The sequence below is a fragment of the Anomaloglossus baeobatrachus genome, chromosome 4 (assembly GCF_048569485.1).
Source record: "Anomaloglossus baeobatrachus isolate aAnoBae1 chromosome 4, aAnoBae1.hap1, whole genome shotgun sequence".
Classification (NCBI taxonomy): domain Eukaryota; kingdom Metazoa; phylum Chordata; class Amphibia; order Anura; family Aromobatidae; genus Anomaloglossus; species Anomaloglossus baeobatrachus.
This window is the reverse complement of record NC_134356.1, coordinates 439,829,730-439,850,894: the sequence shown is the minus strand read 5'-3', so window position 1 is coordinate 439,850,894 and position 21,165 is coordinate 439,829,730. Positions and strand designations below refer to the sequence as shown.

The following is a 21,165-nucleotide window of genomic DNA, read 5'->3' as shown; positions in this document are numbered from 1 at the left end:
GCAATCCAAAGGGAAATCCTAACTCTTAGGGGTACTTTGCACACTACGACATCGCAGCTGCGATGTCGGTGGGGTCAAATCGAAAGTGACGCACATCCGGCGTCGTTGTCGACATCGGAGTATGTGAATCGTTTTTACTACGATTAACAAGCGCAAAAGTGTCGAAATTGTATGATCGGTGTAGTGTCGGGCATTTCCATAATGTCGCTGCAGCGACAGGTACGATGTTGTTCCTCGTTCCTGCGGCAGCACACATCGCTGTGTATGAAGCCGCAGGAGCGAGGAAAATCTCCTTACCTGCGTCCCGCCTGCAATGAGGAAGGAGAAGGGCGGGATGTTTACGTCCCGCTCATCTCCGCTTCTATTGGCCGCCTGCCATGTGACGTCGCACGACCCGCCCCCTTAGGATGGAGGCGGGTCGCCGGCCAGAGCGACGTCGCAGGGCAGGTAAGTGCATGTGAAGCTGCCGTAGCGATAATGTTCGCTACGGCAGCTATGACAAGATAGCGCATGTGCGACGGGGGCGGGGACTATCGCGCTCGGCATCGCTACAATCGGCTTGCGATGTCATAGTGTGCAAAGTACCCCTTAGAGCTGAATTAAAATCTGAACTATTCAAAGATTTTTGAACAATTTTCCCACAATATGCATTTCAACTTTTACACCTCTATCAATAAACCCAGTAGACTGATGGCGCAAAAAAAAGTCAAACAAGCCAGAATCCAAAAAAGGATCCATGAAGTTGCAAAACCCAATGGCTCCATTGTATATCATGATCATCCAAAGGAAATCGCTGAACTTTCGCCAACTATTACATCAAACTATATAACCTAAAAAAGACCCATCAATTTCCCAAACAGATTACACGACCATTAATAGTTTCCTAGATAGAATGCAACTCCTCAAAATTTCCAAACAACTAAACACTCTTAACTCCCCATTTACGGTTACAGAAATTATTAGAATGATATCAAACTTAAAATCCAAAAAATCCTCGGGGCCAGATGGGTTTACCAATGACTACTATAAAGCTTTTCCCCTTGTCCTCTCCCCCCATCTGGTCAAGGTTTTTAATAAAGCCGCTGACACAGGAACATTTCCCAAAGAAATGCTAGAAGCTACAATTATTGTGATCCCAAAATCAAAGGGAAATGAAGACCTCGTAAGCAACTACAGGCCTATATCCTTGATTAATGCCGATGTAAAAATTTATGCCAAGTTGATCGCGGACAGGATAAAAAAAAAATACTACCTGATATTGTAAATAATGACCAAATGGGATTCGTGGAAAACCGACAGACTTCTGATGGTACAAGGAGAGTAATAAATCTAGTCTCCCATATCAGCAATAGAAAAATCCCTTCTCTGCTGTTGGCATTGGATGCAGAGAAGGCTGTTGATCGAATCAATTGGAAATATTTGGAATTGGTTTTATATAAATTAGGATTCGACAAAAAAATTGTTAAAACCATTTTGGCCCTCTATTCTAATCCCACTGCAAAAATATACACCAATAATCACTTATCAAATCTCTTCCCAATTACAAAGAGTACCAGACAAGGATGCCCCCTTTCTCCCCTCCTTTTCGTCCTGGCTGTAGAACCCCTTGCAGAGTTAATCAGAAACAATCCCAACATTTTAGGTATAAAAACAAGTAACCGCCATCATAAAATTGGACTTTCTCTGACGCCTCATTGGGGGACACAGGACCATGGGTGTTATGCTGCTTATCCATAGGAGGACACTAAGTAGATGCAAAGATGTTAGCTCCTCCCCTGCAGGCTACTTCAGTTTTAGCTTAGTGTCTATAGGAGGCACATCTCTGCAGACTACTGCAGCAAGAATTTTTTGTTTTTAGAGGGCGACTGTTTCCTTCGGGGACCGATTTCCCAAAACCATCAACAGGCGGCAACGCGGAGTGTCGCCTCCCCATACCCCCTCCTGCAACGCTGGATCCTGGGCTGTTACTCACTGGACGACAGGTCTCATGGCACTGATCCAGAGCCCAGAGCAGATGAAAACTTCTTCAGCCCCTCTTGCAGGCACTGAGTTGATACACGTTCTGCACCAAGTGTGACCAGGCAGCAGACTGCCACCTCCACAGGAGCTGAGGTGAAATCCTTCTGATATTTCCAGAGCCCAGAGCAGATGAATACTTCCTCAGTCCCTCTGGCAGGCTCTGAGTTGATACAAGTTTTGCCAGCAGGTGTCAGACTCTCCACACTGAATTGGAGCAAAGGTCACACTGACTGGATGCACATGAGCTGTGATTGCAGACTCCTGCATAGCATTCCACCTGTGGCGGGGGGAGGGGGAGAGCCCCCAGGACTCAGTGCACCCGCAGCTGCGGTACACTTATAGAGTTTTTTTCTGTCCACCATTGTTGTGCAGGGCTGGAGGGGGGAAGGGGAGTCCCTTCCCACCATTTTCTTTTTTTGTTTATTATATTTTCTCATGCCTTCTTGTCAGAGCTAAGCCCTGTCCCCTCCGACACTCTATAAGAAAGCGCGCGTAACCCTCCTCACACAGGATCTGCAGAGCATTGCTCCCTCTTGTTGTGATCAGAGCCTGTGGGCGTCTTTCAGAGCTGGCTTCCTCCTTCCCAGAACTGGGGCGCAGGAGGAGGGGGGGAGGGGTCATCAGGGTTCTGGGTGAGTTATAGCCTCACTTGTATATTAGCTCTGCAGAGCATTGCTCCCTCATTACAATCAGAGTTTGTGGCTCATCAGCCAGGGGCTGCAGTCACATGTTTTATGCCCTGCACAACTACAGCAACAACTATAAGACGCTGAGCTACTAGGGGATGATGGCACCTCTTCCTTCCGTGAGTCCGGTGCCCCTGTAGCTTACCCCCCCCCGTCCCCGCCACCACCGCAGCAACCGCTGCCAGCCCAGAGCCTACGGATCCCAGTCCCCCGGGATGGGCATAGTTCCCAGAACCTGGTGCTGGCTATGCAACATGGTCCTCACACCCCTCGGGGCCCTGGACAGAACGCAGCCTGATGTCACCTCTATAGAGGGTCCTTCTGATAAGAATCAGCCCTCTGCTTCACCGTTTGCAGATCAGAAAAAGGGCATGACCCCCATTGTTCTCCCTCTGGGGTACACAGATGGGGTTCTCCCACATGTTCCGCGGTCTCTGAGGAGCCGGAGGAAGGGGAATGATGTTTGTACCGGGATGATTCCTTGGTTTCAACCTCCCCGAGCGATCAAGCTGCGATGGACTCCCTTATTGCAGCAATCAACCAAAACTCTGCATGTGGAAGATCTCCCATCCACTACTGACCCTGCGGTCTCCTTTAAAAGGGTGAAGAAACCTCAACAAAAAAAAAAGTTTTTTCACGCCGCTTCGATATCTGTAAACTCATGGAGTCCCGGTACCCCTTTTGGCTTAGCTGTCTCTAAGGGCTGGGCTGATCCGGCCTCAGTGGACAATCACCTGGCTTCCGCCTGCCTGAAGGACCCTCCTGTCTTTTACTTGATGGATCCTCCTTCAAGGACCCGACGGACAGACAAGTGGAGCAGCTCGATCGCTCCGCCTTGAGACTGGGGGTCCCTCTCCCCTTCCGTGTGGGTCGCACAGGCACCAGGACTATCAGTTTCCCTCAGACCCTCACAGATGTAACAGTTCACATTGCTGCGGCGGCAGAGTACCTCATGCAGGCCTCCCTCGACGCTGCTACCTGTGCAGTTATTGCCACCCCAAATACCATAGCCATCTGTAAGGCCCTCTGGTTCAGATAATGGAGAGCGGACTCTGTCTCTAAGAAGCCTCTCACAGTACTCCTTTCCATACCGATGGTTTGCCGATCATCTGGACAGGCTCTTTTTTTTGTCTGACGCCACGGGAGGAAAAGAGTACCTCCCTCCCCCAACTCTAGCCCAGGATGTTTTTTACTAGACACGCAGGGTCCGACCTTCTAGTCTAGACAAAGATCGAGGTGTCTCGTCCCTCCATCTGGGCTGCCGCCTCAGACTCCAAATGGGTGCGATACCTTGTGTCTTCTGGTTATCACATTGAATTCCGAACCCGATCCCCTGGTCAGTTTTTTTTTCTCTCAAACCACCCCCCCAAGGCTCCAAAACACCGCGAGGCCTTCTCCTCAGCGATCCACTCCCTCCAAACGGTGGGGGTGATGGTACCTGTTCGGGACGGCGAGAGGTTCAAGGCCTTCTATTCCAACCTCTCATGGTCCCCAAAAAAGGACGGGTCAGTTCGACCCATCCTGGACCTCTAACACCTGACCAAACATGTGCATGTAAGGAGATTCAGAATGGAATTCCTAGGGTCCATTTTTACCTTTATGGTCGAAGGAGAATTCCTTGCCTCCCTAGCTATCAGGGACGCGTACCTGCACATACCCATCGCTCCGGCTCACCAAAAGTTCCTCCACTTCGCTGTTCAGGACTTCTTTTTTTCATTTGTGGCCCTACCCTTGGCTCTGCCACAGCACCAAGGGTCTTAACAAAGGTCATGGCGGCCGCCATGAGTGCCCTTCATGCCAAGAGAGTGGCTGTTCTGCCTTGCTTGGATGACCTCCTCATCAAGGGCTCAACCAGCGTGCGGATCTCTGTGAGCACCCTATCCCGCTTAGGGCGGCTTCTGACTCCAGTCAAATCATCCCCGATCCCGTCAAAATCTGTCACCTCCATGGGCATGTCCGTGGACACCCTTCGGGGCTTGATATTTCTCCCTCAAGACAAGGCGACCGCTCTACGACAAGCGGTACACTGCCTTCTACATACTCCTCTCGCTCCATACGATTCAGTATGAGAGTGCTAGGTAGTTAATCTGCGGCTATACAGTCAGTGCTGCTCGCTTAGCCACACCACCGCCCACTTCAGCTTGCGCTTCTAACTGCCTGGGACAAGAGCCCCTTTTCCTTGGACGAACTTTTCACCTGACACCTTCAGTCAGGTATGCGCTTTGCTGGTGAACTCAGTCCTCTTCCATATCGAGAAGGAGTTTTTCTCCCCCAAGTGGATTGGCTACTCCTGACTACGGACGCCAGCCTCTTAGTCTGGGGAGCAGCGCACTGGCTCCCCACTGCTTGGGGACGTTGGACGCCCCAGGAGTCTTCCCTTCCCAGAAATCATCCTGAAAATCAGCGCGATCTTTCTCGCGCTCAGATCAATCCCCCCTTCTGCTAGCAAGTCGTTTGATTCGGGTCCAATTGGACAATGCAACAGCTGTGGCCTAGATCAATCTGCAGGGAAGTACCAGCAGCAAGACAGCTTATCTCGAGGTCCTCAGGATCCTCACCTGGGCCGAATCGACGGGGGTCTATGTTTTCAGCGTTACACATACCGGGAGTAGAGAACTGGGCGGCGGACCTTCTAAGTCGCCAAGGCCTGGCCGCCGGAGAGTGGTTTCTCCACCCAGAAGTGTTCCCACACATCTGCACTCGCTGGGGTACACCAGACGTGGATCTAATGGCCTCAAGGTTGAACGCAAAGGTACCCACGTTCTTAGCCAGGTCACGTTATCCACAGTCCATCGGCGCGGATGCTCTACTCTCCTGAAGTCGCTTCCGTCTTCCTTACATGTTTTTCGCCTCTGCCCCTGCTGCCACGAGTAATCAGGAAGATCAAGGCAGAAGGAGTCCCGGTGATACTAATAGCACCGGACTAGCCCAGGTGTGCCTGGTATGCCGAATTAGTACAATTGCTCATGGCGCCTCGTAAGCATCCCAGACCTGCTGACCCAAGGGCCCATTTCCCATCAGAACTCCAGAGCCCTGAAGCTGACGGCCTGGCCATTGAGACCTGGACTTTAACAAGAGCGAGATTCTCTCCCGTGGTCATCTCCACCATGTACAGTGCCCGAAAGCCGGCCTTCATCCCGTATTTACCACCGTACGTGGAAAACTTTCCTTTCCCAGTGCAGGGAAGCTAATGTCCAACCTATGCCTCTGGCGATCCCCAGAATTCTTTATTTTATTTTTCCAGTCAGGCTGCAAAAGGGGTTGGCCCTCATCTCCCTTAAGGGGCAGGTTTCATCTCTCTCAATATTCTATCAATATCGCCTAGCTTGCAATCCGCAAGTCTAGACTTTCCTCAAGGGCGTTTCCCATCTAGTTCCCCCGTACAAACGGTCGCTGGACCCATGGGACCTCAATCTCGTTTTGGACGGTATCCAGAGGTCCCCCTTTGAACCTCTTTAGGAATCTTCTCTTGCTCTTCTCTCCTGAAAGGTAAAATTCTTAGTGGCGATTATGTCCATCAGACACGTTTCGGAACTGGCAGCACTCTCTTTTGCCGCGAACCCTTTCTGATCTTTCATCAGGACAAGGTGGTTCTACGCCCCTTCCGGATTTTCTTCTGAAGGCTACTTCCCCGTTTCATATGAACTAGGACATTGTTCTGCCTTCCTTTTGTCCACCCAGTCCATAGGGTGGAAAGGTTCCTATATTCGCTAGACCTTGTGAGGGCTCTCAGATATTACGTACCCAGGACAGCCCCTTTAGGAACATGGACTCCTTGTTCGTCATTCCTGAAAGGCCTAAGAAAGGAGAGGCAGCTTCATAGGCAACGCTGGCTCGCTGGATTCGCTCTGCGATCCAGGAGGTCTACCACTTGAAGCTCAAGCCCATTCCTAGTGGGCTGCGGACTCATTCCACGCGAGCAGTTGGCGCCTCTTGGGCATCAGGCTTCAGTGGAACAGGGGTGTAAGGCTGCTACCTGGTCTTGCCTACGTACTGTTTCAAAGCATTACCGAGTCCATGCCCAGGCTGAGGCTGAGGCGAACCCTGGTAGGAAAATTCTGCAAACGATAGTGGAGCACCTATCTCAGTAGGTGCTCCTGGCTATCTGGGACTGGTTCCTAGTCCTTGGGTTGCGTTGTTTGTTTACCCACCCAGGGACTGCTTTAGGACGTCCCATGGTCCTGTGTCCCCCAATGAGGCGTCAGAGAAAAATGGATTTTTGTGTACTCACCGTAAAATCATTTTCTCTTAGCCATCATTGGAGGGCACAGCAACCTCCCTGTTGCCCTGTTGGGCCTTAGCTTTTTTTCTCTCTCAGTACTTTTTTGTTATGAGTATTCACTCACGTTTTTTGTTACTTGTTCTCCTACTGCTTGTGTACTAAAACTGAAGTAGCCTGGCTGGGCCAGGGGGTGTATACTGCAGGGGAGGAGCTTAACATCTTTGCATCTACTTAGTGTCCTCCTATGGATAAGCAGCATAACACCCATGGTCCTGTGTCCCCCATGATGGCTAAGAGAAAACGATTTTACGGGGAGTACACAAAAATCCGTTTTTAACAGTAAACTGGAGAAGCAATGTTATCCCCATCACCTCGGAAATATTTAAGCTCATGAATAAACACCAAGAATATGAGAGAAAGTATGCAATATACAATAATCTTTCTTTATCGTTCCTATGGGAGACCCAGACAATGGGTGCATAGCTTCTGCCTCCGGAGGACACACAAAGTACTACACTCAAAAGTGTAGCTCCTCCCTCTGAGCTTATACACCCCCTGGAGAACCAGATCTAGCCAGTTTATTGCTTTGTGTTCAGGAGGCATACATCCACACATGCATTCTCATCTGATTTTTGATTTTTGGAAAGAGTTTGAAGAAAAGCGGGTCCAAGTCTGGACCCCCGGCATGTCCCTTCTCACCCCACTGTGTCGGCGGTGCTTTTAAGGTTGATTCCAAGGCTGGAGCCTTACATGCCGTGCTCCTTCACCATCCTTCCTGGGCTCTGGCTTGAAGTGGGAGCCAGCACGGTTCTCCATGCTTGGCAGGAGACCGGTCTCCATCCGCAGCCCTTCAGGATCCTGCTGGACCGGAGCACTCATCCCCAGGGACTTGGAACCCTGCGTCTCAGCAAGCTAAGTACCTGAGACGTTTATATATTGGGGGTCCCTGTACTTTATTGTTGTGGGAGAGTGTGCTGAGTGTGTTTTATGACATTTCCGGCGGGTTCTCTGGCTCTCGCCTGAGAACCGCGTCGATGGTGCCTGCGCGCCGGCCGCACCGCTCAAATTTAGGCCCCGGCTTCGCCGGAGGCCTAGTTTCGGTTTCACTGCCCTCGCATGTCATTCATGCAGAGGGACAGCGCGGCTCCGCCCAGCGGCCGTTCTGCACAGGGGAGGGACACTCCTCACTGAGTACATGTCTCCTCCCCTGTAAGTCTCTATGGCCCTCCAGATCCCGCTCCCAGAGTAAGTCCCGCCCCCTCTCTTCGCTCCGGCGGCCATTTTCTCAGCATTTTCCCTGCGATCAGCACTGGTCTGCAGCATCCCTGCTGAGGTGCTTGGGGGTCCGGGCTTCGGGATCTGGAGGGCACACAACACCGCTCCAGCGGTCTGGTAAGCCACAACCTCTGGTTGTGGACCTCTGTATATACTCTCTGGGGGTCATTCTGGCAGAGCCCCCACTCCAGCAGCATGTCTCACACGAGGAGCAAGGCTCCAAAGCTGTGTTCAGTATGCGCTGCATGTAAGCTCCTACTGCCTGAACCGAGCACCTATCCACATTGTGATACCTGCTCTAACCTGACGATGCCTCAGCCTGGAATCGCACCCCCAGTGGTCTCTCAGGCTGCTCCGGCTCCTGTGGCTGAACCCCCGGCTTGGGTAGAATCCTTTTCTAGGTCTATCTCCCAGTCTTTTGCCGACTCCATGGGACTTCTGTCCAGGACTTTGCTGAACATGCATCAGCCCCCTTCACACGGTGCCTCTGCTGCTAGGGCTCTCTCAGGACCGGAGCTCACAGAGGATTCATCATCTGGTCCCAGACCCCGTCCTTCTAAGAGGAGACGCAGGGCTCCCTCTCCTTCCTCGTCCCGCGGCTCTGTTTCAGAAGCTGACTCGCAGGACGAGGAAGATGCCTTTACAGGGGGCTCGGAGGCTAACTCCATGTGCCCCATTGATCTGTCCGAAAGTGACTCAGATGTTAGTGATTTGATTGCGTCCATTAATTCTGTACTGGATCTCAATCCGCCAGTATCAGAGGAACAACCATCTCTGGCAGAAAAGCACCAGTTTACCTCGCCTAAGAGGACAAAGAGTGTGTTCTTTAACCACTCCAGTTTTCAGGCCGCTGTGACCAAGCCTAGGGCCTGTCCTGACAAACGCTTCCCAAAGCGTGGTTCTGATGACCGTTTTCCCTTTCCATCTGAGGTGGTCAAGGAGTGGGCTCATTCACCAAAGGTAGACCCTCCGGTGTCTAGACTCTCAGCCCGGACCGTTGTATCAGTGGCTGATGGCACCTCTCTTAAGGATTCCACTGACCGCCAGGTTGACCTTCTGGCCAAATCTGTATATGAGGCGGCAGGGGCCTCGTTCTCCCCGACTTTTGCAGCAGTGTGGGCTCTCAAAGCCATCTCTGCTTCTCTAGAGGGGATGCATTCCCTCGCCAGGGAATCTATGCCCGAAATGGTTACCTTAACTTCCCAAGCTTCAGCTTTTTCATCCTATGCCATGTCTGCCATGCTGGAGGCTTCTCACCGCACTGCGGTGGCTTCGGCTAATTCCCTCGCTATCCGCAGGATCTTGTGGCTTCGAGAGTGGAAGGCAGATGCTACTTCAAAGAAGTACCTTGCTGGACTCCCTTTTGCTGGGTCCCGGCTGTTCGGTGAACAGCTGGATGAAATTATTAAGGAAGCTACTGGCGGGAAGAGTACTTCCATGCCACAAACCAAAACCAGGAAACCTGCCCCGGGTAGGAATCAGTCGAGGTTTCGTTCCTTTCGTTCCTCCAACTGGTCATCCTCTAAGCCCTCGGCCTCGTCCACTAACTCAGCCAAGGACCAAAAATCCAACTGGCGCACAAAAGCGCGTCCACAGAAGACCGCAGGAGCTGCTGCCACTAAGGCAGCCTCCTCTTGACTATCTGTCCGCGCCAGCAACGTCCTTAGTCGGTGGCAGGCTCTCTCACTTTGGCAACGTGTGGTTTCAACACGTCTCCGATCAGTGGGTGCGGGATATCATCTCCCACGGCTACAGGATAGAATTCTCTTCCAGCCCGCCAAACAGATTTTTTCTGTCAACTCCCCCCTGCTCCAAGGCCGCCGCCTTCTCTCAGGCCGTGGCATCCTTGCAGGCCAACGGAGTAATTGTACCGGTTCCCGCCCGGGAACGGTTCAGAGGTTTCTACTCAAATCTCTTCCTAGTCCCCAAAAAGGACGGTTCCTTCCGGCCCATCCTGGATCTCAAGCTTCTCAACAAGCATGTTCAGGTGCAGCATTTTCGCATGGAGTCTCTGCGGTCAGTCATTGCCTCAATGACCCAAGGGGATTTCCTGGCATCCATCGACATCAGAGATGCCTATCTGCATGTGCCAATTGCAGTTTCACACCAGCGTTGGCTACGTTTTTGCAATCTGAGAGGAACATTTCCAATTCGTGGCTCTCCCCTTCGGGTTAGCCACGGCCCCTCGGGTATTCACCAAGGTCATGGCAGCAGTGGTTGCGGTTCTGCACCTCCAGGGGTTGGCAGTGATTCCTTACCTGGACGACCTTCTAGTCAAGGCTTCATCCAGCGCAGACTGTCAGCGGAGTGTCTCGCTCACTCTCGCCACTCTAGCCCAATTCGGGTGGCTTGTCAATCTGCCCAAATCCACTCTGACTCCGACCCAGAGTCTCACGTACCTAGGGATGCAGTTCGAGACTCTGCCGGCACTCGTGAAGTTGCCCTTAATCAAACAGCAGTCTCTCCAACTGGCGGTGCGCTCTCTGCTGAGGCCCCGCCGTTATTCCATCAGGCACCTGATGCAGGTGCTGGGTCAGATGGTGGCGTCAATGGAGGCTGTTCCCTTTGCCCAGTTCCATCTGCGTCCACTGCAGCTGGACATTCTCCGCTGTTGGGACAAGCGGCCTTCCTCCTTGCACAGGTTAGTGGCTCTGTCGCCACAGACCAGGAGCTCTCTTCAGTGGTGGCTTCGGCCCCTCTCTCTGTCTCAGGGGCGCTCCTTCCTGGCCCCGTCCTGGGTGATCCTCACCACGGATGCCAGTCTATCCGGCTGGGGAGCGGTATGTCTCCACCACCGAGCGCAGGGCACTTGGACTCCGTCCGAGTCAGCCCTCTCGATCAATGTGCTGGAAACCAGAGCCGTGCTTCTGGCTCTCCTAGCTTTTCACCACCTATTGGCGGGCAAGCACATCCGAGTCCAGTCAGACAACGTGACAGCGGTTGCCTACATCAATCACCAAGGCGGGACACGCAGCCGCCTGGCAATGTTGGAGGTACAACGCATCCTTCAATGGGCGGAGGACTCCAAGTCCACCATATCCACAGTCCACATCCCAGGCGTGGAAAACTGGGAGGCAGATTATCTCAGCCGTCAAACCGTGGACAGTGGCGAGTGGTCCCTGCATCCGGCAGTGTTTCAGTCAATCTGCCGCAAGTGGGGCACTCCAGACGTGGACCTAATGGCATCCCGTCACAACAACAAGGTTCCTGTTTACGTGGCTCGTTCCCACGATCCTCAGGCATTCGCCGCGGATGCTCTGGTTCAAGACTGGTCCCAGTTTCGTCTGTCCTACGTGTTTCCCCCTCTAGCTCTCTTGCCCAGAGTTCTGCGCAAGATCAGAATGGAGGGCCGTCGAGTCATCCTCATTGCTCCGGACTGGCCCAGGCGAGCTTGGTACCCAGACCTGCTCCATCTTGTCCGTAGAGGTGCCGTGGCATCTTCCGGACCGTCCAGACCTTCTCTCACAAGGTCCGTTTTTCCGCCAGAATTCTGCGGCTCTCAGATTGACGGCGTGGCTCTTGAGTCCTGGATCTTGACGGCTTCTGGTATCCCCCCTGAGGTCATATCCACTATGACTCGGGCCCGTAAGTCTTCCTCTGCCAAGATCTATCACAGGACTTGGAAAATTTTCCTGTCCTGGTGTCGCTCTTCCGGCCATCCTCCTTGGACTTTTTACTTGCCGACCCTTCTGTCCTTTCTACAGTCCGGTCTGCAGCTGGGACTGTCCCTCAACTCTCTCAAGGGACAAGTCTCGGCTCTGTCAGTGCTGTTCCAGCGGCGTATCGCCCGGCTGGCTCAGGTCCGCACCTTCTTGCAGGGCGCGTCTCATATCATTCCGCCTTACTGGCGGCCCTTGGATCCCTGGGACCTCAATTTGGTTCTCATGGTTTTGCAGAAACCCCCCCTTTGAGCCTCTTAGGGAGGTTTCTTTGTTTCGTCTTTCACAGAAAGTGGTCTTTCTAGTGGCCATAACTTCCCTCAGGAGAGTGTCTGATTTGGCTGCGCTCTCTTCGGAGTCACCTTTTTTGGTTTTTCATCAAGACAAGGTGGTTCTCCGTCCGACTCCGGACTTTTTTCCTAAGGTGGTCTCTCCTTTCCACCTTAACCAGGACATTACCCTACCTTCCTTTTGTCCGGCTCCTGTTCACCGCTTTGAAAAAGCGTTGCATACTCTGGATCTGGTGCGTGCTCTCCGGATCTATGTGTCTCGCACCGCTGCTCTTAGGCGGTGCACCTCTCTTTTTGTGCTAACCACAGGTCGGAGTAAGGGCCTCTCTGCTTCTAAGCCGACCTTAGCCCGTTGGATTAGGTCGACCATTTCGGATCCCTACCAGTGTTCTAAGGTGCCTCCCCCACCGGGGATCAAGGCACACTCGACCAGAGCTGTCGGTGCCTCTTGGGCTTTCAGGCACCAGGCTACGGCTCAGCAAGTCTGTCAGGCTGCCACTTGGACTAGCCTGCATACCTTTTCAAAGCACTACCAAGTGCATGCTCATGCTTTGGCAGATGCGAGCTTGGGCAGACGCATCCTTCAGGCGGCTGTCGCCCATTTGTGAAGTTAGGCTCCGCCTACTTCTTAGTTTTTCTGTTTATTCCCACCCATGGACTGCTTTGAGACGTCCCATTGTCTGGGTCTCCCATAGGAACGATAAAAAAGAGAAGTTTACTTACCGTAAATTCTTTTTCTTATAGTTCCATATTGGGAGACCCAGCACCCTCCCTGTTGCCTGTTGGCAATTTCTTGTTCCGCGTGTTATCACCGGCTGTTGTAGTGGACAGAGTCTCCGGTTGTTCCGGTTCTTGCTCTGTTTTTACTTGTGGGTGGCTATTCTCCTTCAGCTTTTGCACTAAACTGGCTAGATCTGGTTCTCCAGGGGGTGTATAAGCTCAGAGGGAGGAGCTACACTTTTGAGTGTAGTACTTTGTGTGTCCTCCGGAGACAGAAGCTATACACCCTGTCTGGGTCTCCCAATACGGAACTATAAGAAAAAGAATTTACGGTAAGTAAACAAAATTCTCTTTTTTCAGTTCATACTACAAAAGATGGAGTTTATGACCTACAAACATCAGTAATACCTGAACGTAAATGGAATGAACCCCTCCCCCCCCCCTTTTTTTTTTTTCTTCTTTCTCTCTTTCTCTCTTTTTTCTTTTTCATTCTTTGCTTGTTATTGCATTTAAATGTCTTCACACAGTCAAATAATGATGTAAGTAATAGCAAATATTATGGGTGTCAACATCTGCAAGTCTATAATATTCACTAGTCTCATACGATCTTTGTAAATAGTTTAATTCTATATGTTCTCCCATTTCCCTCCCCCTGTGGTTTTGCCTATATATTTCCAAAATTCCCCAATAAAAGCCTTTTTCTTTATTTTTCCTCCCTTCCAATATCCTCATCCCCCTTAAATTTCAATGGTTAAACATCTTTATGATTACTTATTTACTTTTGGATATATTTACATAAGTGTTTGAAATTCTATGACTGTTATGTAATAAAAAAAATATTGAAACAGTAAAGTGAAGAGATGAAATACTGTTCTGTTTTTCAGGTCATTGGTTGAAGAATTCAGAAAGACTTTGTGTTCATTGTGGCAGGGAAACCAAACTGCATTCAGTCCGGAATCCTTATTCTATGTTGTATGGAAAATCATGCCAAGCTTCAGGTAAATATATTAAACATTTTAAATTTTTTTTTCAATTTATATTTATGGTAATCAACATCCTACAGACTGAACAAAGATAAAGCAATTTCCCCTTATGTCACACAACACGCTGCATATGGTAGATTTCTTGTCATACTCAAACGCAGATTTGACTTAACAAATATTTATATCAGGAACAGAAAAGGGGAGCAAGAGAGAGAAAAACATTCTTAACTATGTGCCCACGGGGAAAAGTGTCCTGCGGTTATATCCGCAGGACATTTCGCAGGATCTCCCAGAAAACCGCAGCACAACTTTGTCTGTTTCCATGCTGCGGTTTATTTACGGAATGTCCTGCGGATATGGTGCGGGCATTCTGCATTGAGGATACAGTACCATGGCTTCGGCACTGCATCCTCAATGCAGAGCAAGTGCTGAGTGATCGGGGCGTTCATACCTCCATCACACAGCACTTCTCTCCTGTCTCCGGCCGTGTTTACACTGTGAAGGAGAAGGTGGGCGGGCCTGAACTAGCTCCGGCTGTCACATGACTGGAGCTCGTGCAGGCCCCACCCACCTCCTCCTTCCTGCTCCTGTGCACCGAGGGAAAATGACCGGGTGTCTGCTATCAAGGCAGGTAAGTATGGGACCAAGCAGGGGATTTCCGCAGGTAATGCCGCAGGAATAATTGACATGCAGTTATGTGCGGCTGCGAGATATCCGCAGCATATTCCTCAACCGCACATTCCGCAACGTGGACACAGCACTCTCCATATCCCATAGGATAACATGGGTGGTGTCTGTACATGCTGAAACCTGCGGATTTATCTGGAAAATCCAGATAAATGCGCAGGTTTTCCGCAGCAAAATCCGCAGAAGCAAGCTCCCGTGGACACAGGGCCCAAAATAAGCAACTATCAGATCACTTCTAAGCCTATTCCAAACCCATTTCAAGCCAGAAGCTGACCATAAAGAAGTGCCTCATCTTCCCATCCCCTACTTAAAGCACAATGTAGGTGTCCATCAGGAGAACTTTTCAACTGCCCAGCTTGACTTTGGTAATTGCCTTAAAATACCATTCTGTTATCTTCGAGTTATCCATTAATTAGACATTGATCATCCTAATGAGGGTCTAGCACTTGGCACCCCTACCAATCAGTTGTTTGTTGCTATGGCCAGATGTAAATGGTGAATGGAGCCCAGATAACAAGGCTTTTTCCAGTTTAGTGGCCATTATCAGATATATTTGAAGTAAATAAGGGCAGAATTGAAGGACCTGAGAATTGTCACTATGCGGTGTATGGATTTGTGCTGCCTTTTACTCTGTTTATCCGGCCTGTCATGGCCACTGCAGACAGCTGGGGGTGGACAGATGACTTCCATCTGTCTTCTGATCCCGATGACGTTTGGAAAGATAGGTCATCAATATCTAATTAGCGGACAACCCCTTTTAAAGTTTCTTGCTCACTGTAGACTGAGCGTTGCACATGGACTTTCTTAACCCCTTCACCCCCGGGCGATTTTTCCGGGGGGGGGGGGTTCCCCTCCCCTTCTTCCAAGAGCCATAACTTTTTTATTTTTCTGTCAATCTTTCCCTTTAAGGGCTTATTTTTTGCGGGACGAGTTCTACTTTTAAATGAAACCATAAGTTTTCCCATATAGTGTACTAGAAAACAGCAAAAATATTCCAAGTTCAAAAAAAGTGTGATTGCATGATTGTTTTTGGAATATTTTATTTACCGTGTTCACTATATGGTAAAACTGATGTGTCGGTGTGATGCCTCAGGTCGGTACGAGTTCGTAGATACCAAACATGTGTAGGTTTATTTTTATCTAAGGGGTTAAAAACCTTTTGCTCCATTTTCCATGATCCGTAGCGTTCTCATTTTTCTGTATCTATGGCTTATTGACGGCTTATTTTCTGCGTCTTTAAATGACGTTTTTAACTGTACCATTTTTGTGCAGAAGCGCCGTTTTGATCGCCTGCTATCACATTTTGCGCAAAATTCGCAGCAACAAAAAAACGTAAGTTTGGCACTTGGAATTTTTTTTTGCCAGTATGCCGATTTCCAATCGAATTAATTGATTTCATATTTTGATCGGGCATTTCTGAACGTGGCGATATATATATATATATATATATATATATATATATATATATATATATATATATATATATATATATATATATATATATATATATATATATATATATATATATAATATATAATATATAATATATATATATATATATATATATATATATATATATATATATATATATATATTAGAATATAATTTTTTTAACCCTTTAATTTTCTATTTTTTCAATGGGGCGAATGGGGGGTGATTTGAACTTTTAGGTTTTTTATTTTTTTAAAACTTTTTTTTTTTCTTTTTACTTTTACTAGTCCTCCTAGGGGACTATAACAATCAACGGTCCGATCGCTTTTCCATTTATCTAGATCACAGCTGACATCTGCATAACAGCAGCTCTCCTATTACAAACAGCAGTCTGCCGGGTGTAGGAGGAAGTGACTCATGATAGCTACAGGAGTCATCACATGGAGCTGCCGCCCCACCACCGTGCGGAGCTGCCGCCCCACCACCGTGCGGAGCTGCCGCCCCACCTACACCCCACCTACTGTCTCCTCCCCAAAATCCTTTAGGATGTAAGCCCGCAAGGGCAGGGCCCTCTTCCCCCTGTGCTAGTCTGTCTATTGTAACGTGTACATGTATTCTGTATGTAACCCCCTCATGTACAGCACCATGGAATCAATGGTGCTCTATAAATAAACAATAATAATAATGAGCCTGTGCTACCATGACAACCATTAGATCCACGTGATCACATCACATGACTTGCGATGGAGCTGGGTAAGTGAATGCTTACCGTGTCTCGCTATTACATCGTGCTGTGACATTTTCACAGCGTGCTGTAAGGGGTTAACAGGCACGAGTGGGTAGCGAATCCACTTGTGCTTGATAGCTGCACATGTCAGCTGATTTGAACAGCTGACATGTGCAGTGACTGCTGCCGGCGACAGCAGGCTGGCATTAACCTGACACGATCCATGACGTTCCCAGTACGTCATGTGTCATGAAGAGGTTAAGTAACCATTCCATTGCAACTTGAAAATGGCTTCTATATGCCACTGTCCACAAATCAGTGGAGTCCTTTATGTAGCGACAGCACTAAATATATCAGAACAGTATGTCCCATTGGTAATGTAGTGGCACCATCATGTACCTGTATGAGCAGGTCCGTTTTATCAAATGTAATTTGCTTATAGGTAATTACGTTTACATTTTAATTAGTCACAGGAGCATCTGAATGAAGCCATTGACAGTATATCTGGTATAGGTTGATTTGAAGGATTTTTTTTAACTAGAAATTTGCCTCAACTTGGAAAGTTCACTTAATAGTTTCCAAAACAAATATGACCTTTTGTATGAACCCCTATTTTTTTTTCTTCTTCTCAATAGATTCCTCTATATTTGTATTTAGGAACTGCATGTGAAATATCTACTCTAAAGGGGGTTTTCTACTAGTTTAAAAGTTAAAAACTTATTCTCATCTACCTTATTGGTGGCGCGGTGCTTCATGCGCTACTGTGTCTCATTGGTTTTATGACATCAGCATTTGGCGGGGGTATCACCTGACCATTGCAGCCAATCAGCTGCAGCCTCACATTCTGTCTGAACAAGAGCTTTTTTTCCTGATCGTACTGGATGTTTCAGTTGCAGGAGATCGGTGTTGTATTTTTGACAGTAAAGCCAACTATTTTGTCTCTAAGTTGTATTTTACTGTATAGTTTTGGACTCGATGATGACATTGTATCATCTCTACAATCAATTGAACCTAAGTAATAGTAACTGGAGATTTTATATATATATATATATATATATATATATATATATTAGTGCGATAGAGAGAGAGATATAGATAGCTATATATAGTGTAGATATATTATATATAGATATATTATATATAGATGTATATACTTAACATATTCTGTATCCTGACGTCATTCATGGAGAATGAATTTATTTCTCCTCATCTGTCACTCTTTACTTAGGGGCTACCAGCAGCAAGATGCTCATGAGTTCATGCGGTATTTGTTGGACCATTTGCATCTAGAACTTCAGGGGGACTCTGAAGGCTGCAGTCAATCTCTCATGCCACAGGAAACCGCCAATCGATCCTCAAGCAGCAAGTGCTGTATGTAAGTGTCTTCATTTCAGTTGTAGAACATTAAGTTTTCCCTATCTCTGCTAGAAATGATAAAGGTAGTGTACATTGTGCACATTCTGCATGTTCTATGGATCTAGTGTTGTATTTTGGCCCTGAGCTGACACTCATCTGAGTATTGTGTGCTTTAACAACTTGTATGTCAGCTAATCACTGACCCTACCCTGCACATTATAGAACGTATATTCATGTATACATCATCTACACTAGTCTGATGTATACCACTGTAAGGGTATCCTTAACCCCTTTACAACAGCCTCACAGAAAAAAAACAGCGTTAGGAAAGGGTACTTATTCTGATCCGCCGTTTATATATGGCGGCAAGAAAAAAAGTGAATAGCGGCCCCCTAGCATCAGAAAATCTCCGGGGTTTCAGCTACCAGGGGAGCTGAGACCCTGGAGATCACGATTCGAGCTGTTTTTCTGGTCACATGATCACCGTTATACACCGTATTAAGATGGTCACGTTACAGTAAATGACAGTGCCGGTAAAAAATTATTTATCTCCCACCTGCCATGATCAAACATGTCAGATGGGAGATAAATCTCCACCCCAGTCTCCCTGTGTGGCCAAAGTGCCACCCAACCCCCACAGTCCCCCTCCCCTTCTCCTTCCCGATGATCTAAAATTGCAGCGCGCATGCTGCATTAATTCTCCTCCTCTGATTTCTGTCACATGTGACAGGAAAGTCCTCCCCTGGTCCAGCCAAGTTAACCACCAATCCCCCCCCCCCCCCCCGTCACCTCCTGCAGTGATGATCCCCCTGAGATCCCTCCTCCTTCTCAAAAGATGCTGGCCGCATGCGCAAAGCGGCTGTAAGCCGGCTCCTTGCAGGCAGTGACACTGAGCTTACTGCAAATCACACTGCCATGCTGTGGACTCGGGGAGCGTGAGTGCAGTATTTCTCAGATTGCTGCACCCACACTCCTCACATAGAGGGTCTGCACTTTCAGAAAATGGGGGATACTGGTCACGATTGCAAAAAAGTGGCCTGATCATTAAGCACAAAATTAGTTTTGTCCTTAAGGGGTTAACACTGCTTTCTAAGTATGTTTTTACCATGAAGTTTATTTTTGTATTGTATTTGTATTGTATTTTGCAGAAATGGAGCAAACACAGTGGTAACGTCTGTATTTGGGGGTATTCTGCAGAATGAAGTCAATTGCCTAATTTGTGGAACAGAATCTAGGAAGTTTGACCCATTTCTAGGTATGTTTAGGTCAACATTACAGGGGTTACATGATACTTGCATTGATAACCTGTTTATAAGATGGGTCATTAATATGAGACTGGTTGGAGGTTCGACCTGGGCACCCCACTAATCCGGTGATATCTGCTTCAGCAGCAGCCGGATGTCAAGCGGAACTCTACAGCTTTGTACATTGCCTAGTTCCCCAACTCCAGCCCTCAAGGCACACCAACAGTCCATGTTTTCAGGATTTCCTTAGTATGTTAGAGTTGATAATTTATATAACCTTCACCTGTGCAGGTAATTTAAATTATCAACTGTAAAATACTAAGGAAAACCTGAAATCATGCACTGTTGGCGGGCCGCCTTGAGGACTGGAGTTGGGGAACACTGGTCTAGTGGCTACTGCCAGGTAATGCTATTTAGATAAATAAAAGAAAGGTCTTCTTCGAGCTCCTTGGACAAAACTTCAAATTTTATTTAATCCATATTAAAATTGTGCAGCGCTCGGATAGAGGGATCGCAGAAGTGTGAAATGCATGACTTTTCTTCACTTTCTCTTTATTTTATTATCTATATATGAGTGCTACAAAATTTCAATTTGGATTAAATACAATTTAAAGTTTTTATCCAAAGAGCTGGAGCATGACCTTTCTTTCCTTTTGTTGTACACGTCTTATTAGGTCGGAGTTCTATGGACCTGATGTACTTGGACGTTTATCTGGTGAGCTGGTTTCCCCCGTATTTCCTATAATCCTGTTTAGCTCCGATTCAAGAGTTATTTGTGCTGTATTGTGATGTTGAAAATATCTTTGTCACCATTAAATGAAACCGAAAGCCTGAATTAGACTGATCGGTGATTTAAGCATTTTAGGAACATTTCTTCTCTGTTATTATCGCCCTGTATAAACATGCCGGAGCAAAACACTTGTTCACTGCGTGATTTGATTTTTATGTCTGCATAAAAATCATTCTTTTTTAGAAGCACAACATCCGGTGTCAGTAAGGCATGTCGTGCCAATAACATTCACTGTATAGGGGAACAGATCAGTTGAAATAACGATAATTTTATCCCCATCAATGTTCACCGGTATACACAGACTAGTAAACGGGCACTGAATGCATAGCCTATTGGTTCTGCTTAGTGGCCTGAAATTTGCCAGTGAAAGGGTTTGTTCTCACTCTGTTTTTGCAGTCAGTGGCTCTGGTGGGTCTTCTGTTTGAATCCCTAATGAATGGCAGTCAGGCAACCCTTGATGGGGCTATTGACTTTAATCAGGCATGGGCCATCACTTTTTGCTGTTTGGCCTTCATTTTCAGTTTTGGCCTTCTTAAAGTTGGCACAAAAGTGTGATCAGCTGTGTTGTGGGTTTATTACAATTGATGCAAAAACAACACAGCAGCTTTAATGTGATTTTTTTTTTTTGTTTTTTTTTTTGTTTACCATGATATGGTTGCAACATCTGAACATGGCCTTTAAAGGGAACCTGTCAGGCCCTCTATGTCCTCTAACCCAGCACCTTTCATACCTGTATGGCTAAAGTACCTGCTTAATGAGCCCCTTAAATTGCTATTCACTAATGTAAAGGTTTAATAAAGACAACTTATAAACCCCGCTGTCCCTATCCAAATTAGGGCTTTGACTAATCAAAGGGGTTGTTTCCCCAGACTAGTCAGCCCTCTATCTGTGTGGTTGTGATAGCATGGTTTTCATGAGCTGGCATCATCTCCAGCTTATGGAAATCTTGTGCATGCCTCGTGAGTGCATCTCAGAAGCAGGTTGGGCGCGTTCATTGTTTTTTTTACATTACATGTATATTTACATGTTTTTCAGGTGGGTTTCAGAGCAAACCTGTCTTAAAATAACATTGGAAT

The 21,165-nt window shown here is 47.9% G+C and overlaps 1 protein-coding gene across 1 annotated transcript in view; it reads left to right on the top strand.

Moving 5' to 3' along the window:
- The window catches only part of USP3 (ubiquitin specific peptidase 3), a 111,341-nt gene that overhangs the window by 62,078 nt on the left and 28,098 nt on the right, over positions 1-21,165 (top strand). The window contains exons 8-10 of the mRNA XM_075342656.1: positions 13,756-13,869; positions 17,928-18,074; positions 19,204-19,310. Coding sequence (XP_075198771.1) covers positions 13,756-13,869; positions 17,928-18,074; positions 19,204-19,310 — 368 coding nt within the window. The remainder of the gene's footprint in view (positions 1-13,755; positions 13,870-17,927; positions 18,075-19,203; positions 19,311-21,165) is intronic.